The following is an 18,162-nucleotide window of genomic DNA, read 5'->3' as shown; positions in this document are numbered from 1 at the left end:
GCTCGATTTTAGAAAACTTTCCTATGGACCTTACCCGAGTTTTCGTCCATTAAACGCACGCGAAAACAAGCACCAGGGAGCCGCCATTTTCTGATAATCCTATCTTTTCCCTGATCGCCCTGGCTGACCTGCTTTTGCGCCACTAAATCAATTCCACCGCCCCTGAGCCTGTCATCAGCAGACTCGTACCGCCAATTTCCCAACGCCAAAGCACATCTCGTGTCAACATTCGCTGCGCTTCAGCTAATGACGTGTCGCCATGGAAATGGCAGGCGCCTCTCTACTCAATAAGTATAAACAGACCATTTCACAACACACAGCAGCCGATTTTCGATTCCATTCCTCTTTCTGTGTTACTTTGAGTATTCTGTGACTCGTTTCAGTGCTCTGGTCAGCTACCTTCGCCGCTTGTAGCCCGTGTGAACAGATACCAGTACCACTGCTATGAATTATTTTTAGTTTGTTTAACACAAAATGGCTACAATAATGCCCTACATGTACGAGCCTGAGTATACCGAGGAGGAACTACTGGAAAGGGAAGCATGCGAAAACTATGGGGATTCAGACGGCAGTTGGCAGGAGGAATCAACAGATGAAGAGCCTGGGCCTAGTCGAATGGACGGCGTCTCCACCTGGTGCACATGCAATCGGTGCGAGCTAATGCCAACCGAGGACGAGAACTGCTGCTGCCGAGAAAACTTGGGATGCCTGGCCTACATTTCGGAAGTCAAGCCACGACCGCAATGCATCACCGAGCTGCCAGACTTCAGGGCAGCCTGCCTCACATGGGCCGTGTTGAGAATAATGATGGTGCTTCTGCACGAACTTCGAGCAACTGTTCATCCTCGTAATCCGAGTAACGAGTAAGTATACTCTGCTTGTCATGCCACTCCTATTTCATGGTCTTCTACTATATCCAAAATTACATCTACATATCATTGTAACGCATGTAAGTAGTTGAATAGTGTGCATTGTCTAGATAGCATTGTCTGTGTAAAATGCCATTAGTTACAAGAATTGTCATTGACAATTTAAAAACAGTTTGTTTCATTCATTTTCACAGGTGGTACAGGCTGGTGGCCTATCGTTCCTTTACATGGTGGCTTCACGGGAGGCTTGGACACCGCGTTCGAAGAGTGATACCCGCCTGTGCCGTTCGTGCCATTAGAGAAACGTTCCCGAGTGACAGCGGTCAGTATAGGGGATTTTCTCTCGCTGTGCTGCAATCTGACCTGTATAATCTTTAAAGTCTTGTATTTTTGTGTCATGAAAATAAGACACAAAATAAAACACCACATATATTTTAACAACGGTTGTCTCGATTTTTTAAATGATGGACATCAGACATCTGTGCTCCGAATGGGTGAAGGTCTGGTTGCTGTGAAGCAGGGTGGTCACTATCTATCTAAGCTAAGATAACATATTTTCGATAATGCATGCACTAAAATACACTTGTTCAAAGTCTTTCAGTAGGTTATGTCTCTATAAAAGTCACACATATCTATACTAACATTTACCATTGGATTATACAGTCTTGACCACTATAATACACCGGTTGAAGTGTGGGTCTGTGCTCACAAGAATCTCCGGTATGTGGCATTTGTTAATGATAAGCAAGGATATACTGATGCGCGCTGGCATGGGGGGCTGTAACGGGCGCGAACGCCCAAGGTGCCAAACTACATGTACACTTCAAAAGGTGTCCCACGTCAACGGGCCATCGGTCACATGGCCTCCTCAGACCCCGTGTCTCCAGGCAGGCCTCCCCTGAGGCAGGCCGCCCCCCTGCAATCCACATAAGTGTGTCTACATTCAGCAGTCTTCCTCTGCCCCAGGCCCATCCATCCCACCCCCCTCTATCAAAGGCGGTTCACACCCGGGGATGAGCGCTGGCATGGGGGGCTGTCAGGGGCGCGAAAGGCCAAGGTGCCACTTCAAAAGGTGTCCCACGCCAAGGGGCCATCGCTGCCCCCCTAATACCACGACATGCATACATCATTCATTCACAAGCACACCCCAGTTTCTAATACTTTAAAAACCACTCGATATGTCTCATGAGAACATCTTTGTGCTTTGCAAGTCAACTCTTGAACGTGGTACCTGGGAACCACTGAGATCTATGCTAATCTGCTCGTCGTCGTGCTATTCGTGAACTTCTGTGACCGCTTCGAGCATACCCATCAGTGCGCTACCTGTGGCCATCCACCTATTCTCCCGCAACATACTGCTCTGCTTGCTGAATCCAACTGTTTGTTGGTCAAGGTAAGGGCATGTACCCTGGTCATATTTCGCAGATTTTTAAATTTCTATCTATTTTCGTGTAGAGTACACAATAGTGCTATGTTCATTGGTCTCATTGGTATTGACTTGAGTTTCCATTGCTATGCTATCAATAGATCTATTTATTTTCATCTGTGACTTTTCCTTGGACATGTACACAACTTCTTGGGTAACAAAGAAGAATAAACGGCGAACGACACGGAAATTGCGCGAAAACGCTATTCCCACTCTATTCGTCCACATTCCGCCACCGGTGAGTCAAGTGTCCGGATTTAGCTTTCGGCCTTGCCGTAGTGTGTAGCCGAATGGATTAATAGATATTGTAGGTGTTCTATCCCTTGTAATAATTTCGATATTGATATGAGTGTATAGTTTTTTGAATATTGACATTTATCAATATATTCTTTTTTGATTTCATAACCCACAAACGCAATGTATATATATATGGGGACAGGGAACTGTGCTGTATTGAGCATTTTTCAAGTATTCTGTCGGCTTACATGGCTATTTTTAATATTGGCATTTCATTATTAATCATTAATTGACCTTTACAACTTCTTGACTATCCCTTGAATCTCAAGCAAGAACATTCTACATCCTTGACGTGGTCGCAGTTATCAACCACTTCTAGCGCGTATCAGGTAATCTTACTAGGCTAATCTGCTACATACTTGTTTTATGCATGTCAAGTAATAGTTTTATTCTATCGTGTAATTATTTTACCAAATGTTTGGTTACTGCTTTCCAATTGATATACACCTTAGTTATCGTCCACTGGTGTTTGTTTTCAGTTATAATTAGTGTTATCCATACTAATGCAAGTACTGTCTTTCAGGGAGATGCTGAAGCGTCCGCCACATCTACAACATTTCTAGACGTTCTTCAACATCAGGAGGTATGGATACTGACAGCTCCATTGAGCTGGAATTCTTGTCGTTTGATTGTTCTACACAATGTTTCATTTGTGGTTAGCCGTTGATATGTACCTGTGCTGTCGACCCCAGGTGTGTGTTATGTTTTCACAAATGTAATCCTCACTAATGCAAGTACTATGTTTCAGGCAGTTGATGGAGCGTCAACCCCTGCACTTGATGCAGAGCCTGACATTCAAGTATACGAATCGGCGCAACAGCTTTCGGAAGTGCGCACTACATTTGCAACATCCAAAGATATTCTTCAGCAGCACGAGGTATGGATAATGACAGCTCCATCATGCATGATCATATAACGTGATTCCATTTGCTATACTTTCTTCCCTATTAACGCAAGTGCTGTGTTTCAGGGAGACGACGAAGCTTCCACCACAATCACAACATCTCATTTAGATGATGCAGATGTAAAGGAATCGTTGAAATAAGTCGATGAAATGTGATCATATTTGGATTTTCCTTGATTCTTTTGGACAATGCATCATTTGCGGTTATCTCTTTATATGTACCTGTGCGTTCGACCCCAAGTGTGTGTTGTGTTTCCAATATTGAAAAGCATACTAATGCAAGGACTGTGTTTCAGGGAGATGCGGTTGCCTCCTCTCCAATACAACCATTCATGGCAGTCCATGCAGAGCCAGAGGTATGGATACTGACAGTTCCTTCGAAATAGATCATCACTGGTCGAATACTTGTCGTTTGATTGTTGCACACAATGTTTAAATCGTATTTGGCTATTGAGATGCACCTGTGTGTTTGTCCTCACGTGTGTTTTATGCTAACAATATTTTGATACATAGTAATGAAAGTACTATGTTTCAGGGAGACGATGGAGCCTCATTCCGTGCTGTCTATGCGGATACAGAAAATATAGTCGTTGCAGCGCAAGAGGAAGGGAGGACATGCGGAAACGAATCAGAGCTACAGCGTGCAGATGTTGAAGGTGCAGTCAAAAAAGTTGCAAAGAAAAAAAAAAAGGTTAGTTACAAACAGTTCATAACTTTAAAAAAATGTTTGTGCTGGGGACTATTTTATGTTTTTTTTCCAGTCAATTCTACTACACTCCATCTTGTGTTTAAACTGAACATCCCTTTTCCAATCTCTCTTCCAGTTACCCGTGGGTGTCAGAACTATACACACACAGACAGTGAAGCGAATGAGAGATGTGGCTTGCCAGACCGTGTACACTATGGAAGAACTATTAATTGAGGCGAGGCGTGTTCAGGCTCGAGATGCTCATGTCCAATGGCCATAACATGAATTAATTGTGTTTGGAGACTACAGCAAAGTTGCATTGGACCATAGCTACAGTGCGACCGCACCACCACAAGAAGATGTTATTGAACGTATCGAAGATAGCTCTGAAGTGGTTGCAGATCAATTTACACAATCTACACCCGCCAAAAATTTGCCACCAAAAAACCTGTCGACATTGTTGTGTTCTCTCATCAATGTCGAAGTAATAGATGTTGAAATGACAGAGAATGAACCAGCCGCAGCATCCATAGACGCATCAGAACTTGATATCAGCGATATTACTTACCGATGTGTTGAAATCTCCACAACGTCAAAGGCCGAAACAAATTTGACGCAGGATGACAGTCTAATGAAAGAGAGCAAATACATTGTATTCGACAGTTGTTTGATGGAAATTATAAGTATGCTGAAATGTGTGCATTCCATTAGAGGGAAAGTATGTGGGAAGCCATTGATTAATGTGACTCGTCAAATAAAAGGCAGTAACGTAAAAACAAATGCCGCCTGTAGATTAAATCATAGGTTCTCATGGTCTGCACAACCGATGCTGGGGAAACTGCCAGCAGGCAATCTACTGTGTGCAGCTACATCACTTTTTAGTGGCTCCAGTTTTAGAAAGTTAGAGGCTTTCTTTCAGTTTGTGGGACTCCATTTCATTTCTAAAGCGCTGTACTACACATACCAACATGATTATCTGTTTCCGGCCATTAGTGACGCTTGGAAAATTGAACAATTGTCGCTAGCAAGTACATTCGAAGGCAAACGATTCAGGCCAGCCGGCGATGGACAGTGCGACAGCCCTGGATTTTCTGCCAAGTACTGCACCTACCACTTTCAGGACATGGATAGTAAGAAAATTGTGAGTTCGGTGGTCGTGCAGGTAATACAATGTACATCCTCAGTGGCCATGGAGAAACTAGGTTTTATAAAATCAGTGGAATATCTACAATCGAGGGGAATGCACATCGACCTCATAGCCACGGATAGACACGTTTCAATTGCCAAGACAATGAGAGAGCAGTTCCCACATATTAAACATCAATTTGACGTATGGCATCTTGCTAAATCAATCAATCAAGAAAATCTCGGCTGCAGGGAAAAAAAAAGGTTTTGAAAGTATTTTGCAGTGGTCACATTCCATCACCAACCATCTTTGGTGGAGCTCAAAAACTTGTGAGGGGTCAGTGGAAATACTACTTGAAAAATGGCAGTCACTGATGCAACACTGTACCAACGTTCACCGCTGGACAGCAAATGAACATTTCCACCAATGTGAACATGGCCCTTTGTCCCCAGAGGAGGCACGGAAGAAGAAGTGGTTGATTCCATCTTCACCAACACAAAAAGCCATTGAGAAGATTGTTTTCGACAAAACTCTATCAAGAGATTTGAGAGGACTGACAGAATTCTGTCACACAGGAGATTTGGAGGTGTTCCACAATATGTGCCTAAAGTACAGGCCAAAGCGCTTGCATTTTAGCTTTCGGGGCATGAAACATCGCACTCTACTAGCGGTCTTGGCCCATAACAGCAATGTCGGACGTGAACAATCTAGGACTAGGGGTAAAGTAAGGATGCCTCGCTACACTAAGGTGTTTTCAAAACGAAGTAAGCAATGGGTGATCAAACCAGTCTGTGATGAAATGCAGTTCGACTTTGTGAAAGGCCTTATTGTTGCTGTGTTAGAGAAGCACAGATATGGAATTTTGGACGTTTCTGTGCAGAGCAGTGATTCATTGCCACCGAACATTGCGACTGTGCCATGCCCACCCGAAGCACAGCTGATTGTGAAGTACAAATCCCGGTTTAAATAATTGCATTACGATTGTCTTTTTGTAAATAAATGTTATTGTACAGTGTACCTGTAAACCTAACCCCTACCTTCACGATCATGGGTGGCGAACAAGCTGGGTGTCATCTTTGAATTCTCTCTATTCACCTCACATATATTTTTCTCATGTCTCATCTCATGTAAATGTAAATGCTGCACACTGTTAACGGAGGGGGGGCTTGCGTATTGCAAATAATAAAACAAACAAACAAACAAACAATAAATCTCACTTTTAACTCAACTCCTGTGGTACTTTATACTTTCCCTGGCCTTCTGCCAAAAATTAAATGTCTCAATTTGGGCTGCAAAGCTCGCAGACAACGGGGACAAAATTGGGGCACTTAGAACGCGCCAGCCAAGCGGGCCGTGGCATTTGGGAGAGAAGCCAGTTCGCATTTGCACATTGAGGCACACTACATAGACGGATTCTAAACTTCAAGTTCTCACAGATGCCTATACTACGTGATGTTGCAAATAAAGAATGCGAAGGACAGCGCCCAGATGAGGCCCACAAGTCGCACTGGAAGTATAAGGGTCTATTGTTTTTTGACCTTGAGACAGGGACCATGCCGAAAGAACTACATTTGAAGGGAGTGCGCAATAACGTAAGAGACGATAAGGCAGAAAATTCAGAAACAAGACCGAGTTTCATTTTAGGTCAGTATACGGAAAATCGTTGTCAAGAGCACGGTCCGTTTTACAGACTGCATTACGAAAAGACACAATGGAAATTTCAAATATAATGTAAGTAAATCTTTACACGCTTTTATACCGGAATGAAGATTTAATGAATGGATGTATGAATAAATGAATGAATGAAGAGCTAGGAAAAGCAAGTAAAACTGTTCGTAGTGGGCACATGGGCATGCAGGTCCACTGGCCTGACCGATCTCGGTCCTTGGCCCAGCCACTTTTCCCTGCACTGCCTACCTGCACTACGGGACTGTCTCTGTATCCTTCAGCCCCTTCTCCCGGCATTTACCTTGCACTTGCCACCAGCTGGCCCTTTTATTTAATTTGTATTCAACTAACCATGTACAGCCCTTCCCCATGCGTGATCAGAAAGACACCTGGCCTAGTAGGATCGTTGTCTGTCTGCCCTTGTTCCCCACCTGCCTCGTCACGCCTAGAAACACTTGAGTATAGGCGCGTTACAAATGCCATATCATATATCATATCATTCCTCACGCATGTAGACTGTCGTTTATCATTGTGTGTTGGCCTTGATTTAGCTCGTTACTTTTCGCATTGATTTTAGAGCCGAACATACTCCATTGAACTATCCGTGCAAGCAAATAGTTTCTGATCGGCCGTAATAAATAAAATGAGTAATATTAATGAAGTTCGGCTAGCAAGACTAATTATCCTTTTTTTGTTTTCATAACAGGTATTTGATCCCTTTCTGCCACTGCCACCTGTTTGAGACACCGGCGGATGGATTCTTCAGCAGACACCTGCAGCTTCGTGTCAACAACTGGAGCACAATCACCATATTATGGGACGATCGCCAAGGGCCCACATGCCCTTACGCTGTACTAGTGGCTAGAAGCAACATATCAACCTTTATGCTGGACTAGTGCCTAGTTGATGGAACAGCCTTGTGGTTCACCGTGCTTCCAAAGTGATTCTTTTTACGAAAATGAACACCCTGTGTACCATAAAGGAACAGCGTGTGACTCAAGATGAAACGGAACAGTTATTGCGGATACAGATAAAAGAAAATAAATGGCTTCCGGAGTTCATATGTCAATTGCTGAATATTCTCTAAACATTTAATGTCAAATAAATGTACTTTACCAAAAGTACCGAGTTGCTGTTTCATTTTAAAGTACAGTTTCATATTCCGAATTGTGGCGCGCTGTGTTGTGAGTTGATCTGTGTTGGATTCCGGGTTCTGTGTGGAGTCACGCAGAAGACGACTGGGCGCGTTTGCCTACGCAGCACAGTAACGTCACGGGGAGAGGCGGGGAATATGAATGTTTTGATAATGTCAAGCTCAGGGGCGGGGGAATTGATTTAGTGCCGCAAAAGCAGGTCAGCCAGGGCGATGGGGGAAAAGATAGGATTATCAGAAAATGGCGGCTCCCTGGTGCTTCTTTTCGCGTGCGTTCAATGGACGAAAACTCGGGTAAGGTCCATAGGAAAGTTTTCTAAAATCAAGCCACTTAGGCTTAAAAAAACATGGCCAACCCGTAGGGACAATAACATTTTTTACTAGACCATGCCTTTAAGGATTTAAGGTCTTGGTGTGTGGTGAAGACGAGAGGCTGATCTCTGTATGGATGGACGAAATTATTTCAGAGATATAGTTGGTTTGTTCTTTGCAGATGGTTTGGAGAGGGAAACAATGGCAGTTGTGTTGGAGTTTGCTTAAAACTCTAAAGCACTCTTTCGAGGAGTTCAGCGATTCAAGGCATTTTAAATAATGCTTGCTTAGTGTCACTTACCTTCCAAATCAGTCAAACCATCAAAATACACAATATAAGCAGACCTAAAACACCATTTTATTTAGGGGAGTGGCAATCACAGTGCTGTTGGTGATTAGCTTTCTGCAATCTGCAAGTATATTGTTCCAATAAGGAGGAACTGAGAAGGATTTGCATTAAGTATTCATAACCCAAAATTATAAATATCTTCTTTTGGTCATTTCACTTACCTGTGTCCTTCAAGCTGGCTGAGAGAAAGGATTGTAATGAGTTGCTGGAATCATATGTCAGTTGACATCAGTGGCAGAGTAGAAGGTGCCATTTGGAGAATGAAAGAGGGGACAGATTTGGACTTGTGAAGAAGGGTTAGCAGGAATGTACTGCAAGACTGGGGAACAGGGATTGGCACCATGGCCAGGATATGCTTCCACCTGGGCAGCAACACATTGCAAATACCACATGGACTGTCCACACTGGCTACCCATTGAATATGTTTGTTGGTACTGTGGGCTGCTCACAAGTATGACTGACAGAGGGGCAGGTGTGCAGCTACTTAGACACAGGAGACAATGGAAGCTGCACCACTTTTTGCCTCTGCAGAAATGTGACCACTTTCTTAGTACAGTTGAAGGCATATGCACAAGCAAGAACATGTATTCTTCTATACTTTATAGTGTTGTCATACATTATTTGTGAAGTGTAAAATCATGCAATTTACTGCAGTTTATGTACTATATCATCCTGTCAACATCATCCTCATTTGCCTATCTACAGGAACAGCTCTTCATTGTGGGTACTTACATCAAATAGGTTTACCTAAAGCAAGCATACGCTGTTAACAGTGCGATGACCTGGTCTATTGGGATTCGCTGATGTGTACAATTTACCAAGAGCATTTCTCAATAGTAACTCCCATGTGTTGCCCTTACGTGCGACTGCAATCTTGCATCCAATTAGGTTACATTTCATATATTTCTATTGTAGAGTTGATCCTTTGACAAAGTATAAACAGAGATTTAATAGGCCGAGTGACTTTGTATGAAATGCTATAGTAATTATTGTCCAGGTTTTCTGGAACTATGCTCGATCATATTCATCTTACGTTCAAGGTCTATCAGCATCAGAGCTGTATACCATCAGTTTCATATATTGCCTATATGGAAGGAACTGCACTGGCTGTTAGATTATTGATGGGGGACATTGACATCCTAGTATACACATCTGTTTTCTGAAGCAATTATTTTTATTTGTTTAAACTGTAGTTGGTACGCAACAAAGACTGTGCTTATGGTCAAGTGCATGTGAATCAATCACAGTTAGGTGGTGGGATCATTCTCTCAGAGGGCATGATGTGCCTGTGTCACTTAAACAGAAATACAAATTCTGCAAGAAAGGGCTGCAGTCTTGTTTGTAATTACCACTCTAGTCAGATTATTTATTTTCACACTTAGATCTTGAAATCTTAGATCTTGAAATAAATTTGCTTTACAAACTCACTGTACCGCATAGGTTACCATGGTGCAGGAGGCACTGTGTAACTTGCAGTACCGCCCAAGGCAAAAACCTTTGTATACATTTCTGTAACCAGCTCCTCGATAAGAAATGGGCAAAAAAATTATTCTATGGGTACGACTCAGGCATACTGGTCAGAACCCTGAAATGCTTAAAGCTCCTCTATACAAAACAGGATTATTTTAAGGAGAATAAGCTCCACATTAATGGAAATAAATTAAAGATCTTGATAAGAGGTAAGAACAACAGATGTGTGCCTTTAATATAAGCACCAGGTTGTAAAATGTGTGACCTTGTAGGAGACCGACAAGGAGGGGTCATGTTTGAGGCTAAAAATAATTTTATCAAAGAATATTCTCTCTCCTTATACTTCCAAGGACTTGCTCTGCCGCAACCTAGGAAAACCTTAGGGGCCTGGCCTGTCCTAAAATAATATGTTCTCCGTTCTCTGTCAGAAACCTAGCAATCTAACTTTAGCACTTAAACCAAAAAGTCGATGATAAAAGTAAAGTTCCTTCCCCCAGGTGAATGACTCTTCTGGTGTCTTGCTTCACTTTTATCATGATAATAGTTCTTTCAGAATGCCTTCAAAACAGGGAGAGGGCAATGATTCCCTTTCCCTGGTTCTTTTATCAAAGTTCCCTATGATGATCCTTCATCACTTTTACAGAAAGCTTGTATCAGTCCCTTCAACTCTTTCGAAGAAGTAACAAAGCTCAAAGCCTTATTTGGCTTCATTTTAATGTTTGGATGATAAATATCATTTCCAGGCTCCCCTGTATCTCTGTAAACCTTTTGCAAGTCTACTTGAGCAGAGGCAGTGGTTGAGCCACTATGACGAGAGCGATGACTCCTGATGCACTCTGCTGGATCAGTGGTAGTGACTTGGCCACTGTGATGAGGGAGATAACGTCCAATGCACTCTTCCTTAATCTCTGCTTCAGCAGTGGTATGATACTGGTCACTGCAACGAGGGAGGTAACTCCGGATGCACTCTTGGTTTACTTTTCCATCACCCAGTCCCCACCTGAACTTTGTCATTCCTTTTAGGGAATACTTTACTGGTTCTTCACAGGGCTGCAGGTCTTGCTTCTGGCTGTCCGCTTCTCCTCTGTTCTGATGCGCAGCTCCGCGGCAGGTTACCCGCTACAGGTCACGCAACTACCACCATGGTCCTTCTCGGACCTAAGCGTGTTGTCTTCTTTCTGACCAGTTGGACGTGTTATTTGCGTAACGTGATCAACATCCTTAGGTGCTCCTGTGCATTCCTTATGCTTCCTGAGGGCCACCTCGGCACAGTAGCTGGTTGCTTTTCCATATATCCATATATCCATTACATGTGCTTTTCGTGTTGTTTCTCGTCCCAATAAACTTCACACATTTGGAACAGTCTGTGTCTCACTATCAATAGTGGATGCAAAGGGTGGCAATGGGAGTAGGGATTTTTGTCCTGTGGTGGTGGTATGGCGGCTTATCCACAGTAGGGGAGTGCATATGAGGTCATCCTGCATATTGCCACCCCTTCTGGGACTATTGTGTAGCGGTTAACCTGCTTAGCATCATAGGAAAGGGATCCTCCCTGGGCAGAAGTGACAAGACCACAACTGTTAAAAACCTTAAAGTATGTTGGAGTGTACCTTAGTAACAAATGATCATGACAACCCCACTTAGAAAGGCACTGTAGGGCAACTACCAAAAGGAATAGAATTAAGATATATGCTATAACTCTGGGCCATATTTCACCAAATTACTTTTGGGCAAATGATGCCACGGTCAGGCAAACAGGATTATTGAAGGTTAGTGAAGAAAAAACATGACCAGAAGAGAGGAAAAAAAAATCTGGTGCACACTTCATATGCTTAGGAACTCCCCTTCGAGAGAGCAATTTTCATCCACCAGATTTTCAGCGCCTTATGTGGTACATTTGGAATCCTCAAAGGAAAGAAGACTTGCCTAGGTGCAAGAGTTCACACCCTCTCAGTTGGGGCAGCTTTGAACTGAAAGAACAAATGGTACCAGTAGTATCTACAGCTGTTTCTACAGGAGGCAATACCTCCACCTGATATCGATATGCCCTTGCTACAAACCGATTAGAAAAAGACAACTAATCTTGAGAGAGCCAAGCATTTGATCGGTGAGAGAAACAATGATATACCTCTGTCACTTATCTCAATGTTTCCACATGTTTGTGCAAAGTACAGAACCTTAGAAAAAGGGAGATCATAAATCACTAATGAGCCTTAAGGAAAAGGAAGCAATCTGGCCTGGAGCATATTCAGGAACTTGGTGTGGTCCACATTGAGGAATACAGGTATAAGCAGGCTGAGGCATGGCATCCACATCTAAAGAGGCTTTTTTCCCCCTTTTTTTATTCTCTCTTTCTTTATTTTCTCTCTGCAATTCTCTCCATTTGTACTTCTTGCTCTCTGCGGTCATCATTTTTGGTGTCCGGTCCCACAGTTTTGTTTGCAATGGTCATCCATTTTTTTGTTTAACTTTTATGTTATATTTGCATTTGAAGCCTATTTTTCAGGTGTTTACCTTAAAGAGGTTTTTGTATTTCTGGCATGAAAGCCGTTTGATGAAAATCCACAATAGATAGATACAATTATCTGGCAAACTGTCATACATCTAGGAAAGACACTGGGGGTCGTTCTGCACTTTAGAGATGCAAATCTGAGGTTCTCAAAGTGGTATTTAAATGAAATAATGAGAGCACATCCACGAAGGGCAATCTGGAATTTCACTTTTCAGAATCTGATGCAATTTGCTTAACACTAAATATTACATACTTTAAACACAGTCCACTTACCTTAAAGCAGTCCCTTTTGTCAGACAGCAAGAGGTGGAATAACAAAAGTGGGCATGCTGATCCACGTCAATTTGTCTCCCTCTAACCTTTAGTTGAAGTGGACAGTATTTTGGATGGAAAGTACATTTAATTTAGCTAAGGTCTTTAATATGTATTATTTTAAGAGAGAACGTAACCCAAAAGCTTTTTTGTGACATAGTCTGTTGCGACATCACAGAGAAATAATAGATTTTTTAAAGTTCCACCTAGCAGCACTTTGTCTTGAGAAGAAGTTTGATGCAAAATTATTATTTTGCTTAAAAACAGGAAAATAAAACATTATCATTAACAGTTTGTATGAAATGGTTTGTTCCCTTTAAGCCTTCCCAGGGAGCAAACTATTTTACCAGGTCTGTGTGAAATAAACCAAGACAAACACTTACAATTTATTAAGTACTTACATTTTATTTTCATAATTACAGGTTATAGTTAGATTATTTTGACATACACATAAAAGGCTATTAACAAAGCCTACACCCACCTTACCAACTTTAAAAAATCCAGTTAAAACTTTATATAATTAATGGTGTTACTTTCACACCAGCTTATTTCCAGCCCTCCGACACAGGTGCTGCAGTCTGCCAAAAGTCAGGTAAGTGAAATAAAACATCTAATGCCTGGAGACCGGCAACACCCTTGAAGAGGTAAGCATGAATAGAATATGTACAGTTTTTAATATTGGTCCACTTATGTATACATTTTTAACAAAAGTAAATAATCTCTATAGTCAAGTAAAACAGTCAAGATTAGTATACACAATACATTTACACGTCGGTAAATAAGTTATTCATTTATATAATTAATACTTATAAGAGGTTTCCATTTACAGAGCTATTATTAGGTGAGGGGCGTTTGCTGTTGTGTCCTACTGGTAATCCTGTATCTAGGGGATTACCTCTCCCTAGCGTCTAGGTAAACAGATGAAGAGGATTGTCCGTTTGCATAGCAACACCCACACTAGTGGCATTTCCTTTTGGATACTTTGCAACAGGAAGCTTATGGTCAATTGCAGCCTCAGGGCCAACAAGTTATTCTAAGTGTAAACAGGTAGGGCATCAATGCAAGCTAAATCACTGACAGGGTTGATCTTTAAATTTGTGTTTTGGGAAGACAGTGTAGAATATTTTCAGCTTACGACAGATTCAGTATATTACACTCACATTTTGAAACAAATATACTATTTATGGAACAATTCAAATCCTACATTTGAATATATTAATGACTGATCTAAGTGGTTTAACACAATAGGAAATATCCTGTTAAGGTGCATTTAGTAGTAGCCTTGAAAAATTATGAAATGTCCAAGTCCTCGGCATTATATAACACATTGCAGTAGGCTAGAAGTCTGTATTCAGAGACATGACATCTATCAATTTGCTTGTTTGGGTTTCCCTTTCTCAGAACAAGCCACTGCCAATTGGCAAAATGACAAAATCAACTTCACATAAGCCATCTTGAATGTTTAAGTTGCACACACGGACCGAATAAAGTAATCAACTTACTGTCAAAAATCGGGAAAGCCCTGCGAAAAGCAGAATGCACAATTCTCCTTGTTGGACATCCAGCAAGAGGAGCTCACAAGACAAAGTACAAGTTTGATCCATTTCCTTCAGAAAGCGAATCTACATTTACCTTTATAAAATAAAACACTGTACACTTCCAGAATAAACAAATCTATCTCTGCAAAAAATGTCTTGCAGAACGCAAAGGTTACTTACAATGACCTGAGAAAAAGAAAAAAAAAACTCCAAATGCTAAAGTACACATTAAGACAACAGGTAATTTTTGCCTGCCTGGATTTTAAAATGATAATTTCTAAGTATTAGAGACGGATGTTTATTTGTTCCTACTGTGTGGATGAAATGTGTGAAGTTGAGACTAGAAGTGATTGCCGTGGACGTGTTAGGCAGCCCAGACTACACCGCCATTCATTGGGGGCATAATTCAGCTTATTCATTGGTGATGACTCGTAGATTTCCCCTACTGTTCTAGAATATGGTTAGAATCCTCCTACACATCTAGATGCGTCACATAAATGAACTGTCAAATGTATGTACTTTTGAAACCATTGTAACTTTTGTTCATAGGTAGCCTATTATAAGGGAAAGAAACATACATGTCCACACATCTGAAGTATTCAAGGAGAGGGGCACAATTTTCCATGTTACAAGAAAAAGAAACTGCAGGCATCTCAAGAGTTTATGCTTCCGACACTTCAGATTTACTGAGTGCTATTGCTAGCTCCAGGTCCTCCTGCTCCTGCTGGGTTAACCTGGCAAGTCTCTCTTTCTCTTCTCTTTCACTTTCCCTCTTGGCCCATTCAATCATATCGTCTTCTGTAGGGTACTGCAATTTGAAAAGAAATATTTCTAGACTAAGCACAGAGGAACTCAGTTTATTAATTATGCTTTACATTTTAAGGCCAAATGTTTCACAACAATAAATTCAAACACAATAAAAAGGACTCCCTTACATCCAAACTCATTAAACATGAAACATACAGGACTAACAAGAACTCCCCTTTTAAAGACACATTAGCAACTGACGTTTTCTCTACTTGCAAATCAAGACATTGTCCATCATTATTTGTCCATTCAAAGCTGTGCAAATGGGAATTCTACCACAATAAAGCATTTATTTCCCCATGCTCAAAAATCCAGGCCCCATCTGATATTTCTTGTTAATATACATAACCAGGATACATTCTACTGTGCTGTTCGCTCATTATATACTGCAAGGAGCTGGCCACACCTGCTGCAGTTTCTAACTCTTCCTCTTTGCTTCAGCTTTCTCTCCTCCTCTCCCCTGCTGAACTCCTGGCTGAAACTGCACTGGTCACATGGCTACCCTCTGACCTCGGGCCCTGGTCCCCTCCCCCGCCATTTGCACACCTGCACTGCCTTGCCTCCTTGGCAACCCCCGCGCTTGAGGACTGTTTTCTGTATCCCTACAGTCCCCTACCAACACTTGACACCTGATGTCTCCACTTACCCTTGCACTTGTCACCAGCTGGCCGCACCTTTTATTTATTGCTTTTATTTATTCTATTTATTTTTACGGTCGATCCCATGTACTGCACTGCCCCCTCCCCTCTGCACTTTTCCCCCTCCCCCGCACTTGCGTGATCTCAATGTTCCCCTGGCCTAGTAAGGTCGCTGTCCGTCTTCCCTCTGTTGCCACTCCCTTTCCTCATCACTCCTTGAAACACTAGTGTATAGGTGCGTTATAAATGCCATATCATATCAGAAGATGAAATGCCTCCAGGGATTCATTTCAAACTTGCCAGGGAGACCAACATTCCCTGGAGTTATGCCACACCTTTGCAGAGAAATTACTGATACGAAACAGGTCCACGACTCAGGCAGAAGCCTTTCATCTTGCTGCTCCTTAGTAAGTTCGTTACCATGGTACCCTATTGTAGACAAGTGATGGTGATTGAAGGAGCGATCAACATTAGTTTTCAGGTAGTACCACTGCATCAATTTCCATTTGCAAATTTGGTAATAGGTAGCAACAATTAAATGTTTACCATCCATCAACTTGTGAACGCCCTTCTAGATCTACGCATTACTGCTAGATTACTCCCCTATGTACACCCACTTTCATGGCAAAAATTCAGGAAAGGGCTGTTTTCACTGAGCTACACAATAACAGACTTATCAATTACTCCATGCATACCAGAGTACGTTCCATCCCTGAGGAAGCCCAGAAGTTCTAACAACGTGGCACATTAACACTCACTGAAGTACAGCTAAAAGGATTGCTGGTGGCATTTGACACAAAGCACTGGCAGGTACCTCCTTTTCACCCTGCCGTGCTGCATGGACGTCCCCAAAACAGTTAGACTACCTTTGTCCTGATGAAATGAAAAGGACAAATACTGCAGAGGGGAGGGCGGATTTTGTTCATACTATATGAACTCCTCCAATAAAATGTGTTCCAACCAAGGAATGTTTCTGTATAATCAACTTGCAAGATATACTACAAATGAACTCGTAACTGGGAATTGCATTATTCTTCATTCATTGTGTAACACATTTTATAAAGTGTAATACAGCCAAATTAGCCCTCTGGGCGCTCTGTCGCAGGTTAGGGAAAATGGAGAATAGAGAAGGCTAGCCCAGAGAAGAAACCTGAGGAATGGGTTTCAAAACCTACAAAGCAAGTGAGGGTCAATGTCTTGATTAGTTTGAAAAATAAGTGAATTTGTAGCTTTAACTAGTGTGATGCTTGGTTCATACAGATCAACATGTTGTAGGTGGAAATTTGACCCTGTTAAGTGGCTAGTGGAGGTAGCATAATAAAAGTGTGACCAGACATTTGTGGCTCAGAAAGGAAAACCGCTTTGCTTTTCTGGAGTTGGCACTGATACAGCAGTACTTATTTTATTTTTTTTAAAAAACTTTATTTTTGGTATTTAAATCACGATACAACTTCACACCCACTAGTACTTATTTTATAATTCTGTGGAAGAGGCAGAATTGAAAGTGTGCTTCAAATTTAAAGATATCTGGCATCTCGGTCTTCTGATCTTAATCAACATATCAACCGGTTTTGATATGATCAATCATATTAGACTTATCTATGCCTGCTCTGCAGATAGAATGGGAATACATGTATTGGAATGGTTTCCTAATTTATCAGGGACAATAACCAGTTTTGAACTTATGCCTTTGATTATTTAGTCTCTATATGGAGCCAAAGGGAGGTTGTATTCCAGGAGATGATGCAGTCAGCATTCATTAATGCCCTCCAACTTCACCCGAGGGTGTCCTCTGTGACAAAGTCCTCTGGCTGCCTGGAAGGGTTGGGTGACCACGGGGCTGTCCACTAAATGATGCAGTGCTGGGGGTGGTCTGAGAAGGACATCCGTGAGAAGGATTCCGTGGCCCACCCATTACAATCACACTGGCCACATGGTTTTTGCATTTCACTGGTGCCATTTAAAGCAACCTTATGTCCAAAGAATGCTGCAGGGTTCCCTACTCAGTTTCCAGTCAATACCAGAAGAAATATGCTGCCAGCAAAGTACAAAGTAAACAAATAATAGTCTGCAGCGAGTCAAAAACAGTGCAG

At 41.9% G+C, this 18,162-nt stretch overlaps 1 protein-coding gene across 2 annotated transcripts in view; it reads right to left on the bottom strand.

The window, feature by feature from the left end:
* Positions 1 to 13,471: 13,471 nt before the first annotated feature.
* EPS15 (epidermal growth factor receptor pathway substrate 15) overlaps positions 13,472 to 18,162 on the bottom strand; it is a 1,698,287-nt gene continuing 1,693,596 nt past the window's right edge. For both annotated transcript variants that reach the window (XM_069642214.1, XM_069642213.1), the window contains exon 25: positions 13,472 to 15,432. In XM_069642214.1, the coding sequence (XP_069498315.1) occupies positions 15,286 to 15,432 (147 nt within the window). In that variant the 3' untranslated portion in view covers positions 13,472 to 15,285. The remainder of the gene's footprint in view (positions 15,433 to 18,162) is intronic.

Source organism: Ambystoma mexicanum, chromosome 1q, assembly GCF_040938575.1.
Source record: "Ambystoma mexicanum isolate Mex_15411 chromosome 1q, UKY_AmexF1_1, whole genome shotgun sequence".
Taxonomy (NCBI): domain Eukaryota; kingdom Metazoa; phylum Chordata; class Amphibia; order Caudata; family Ambystomatidae; genus Ambystoma; species Ambystoma mexicanum.
The sequence above is the reverse complement of the archived record's forward strand: the minus strand, read 5'-3'. Positions and strand labels throughout refer to the sequence as shown.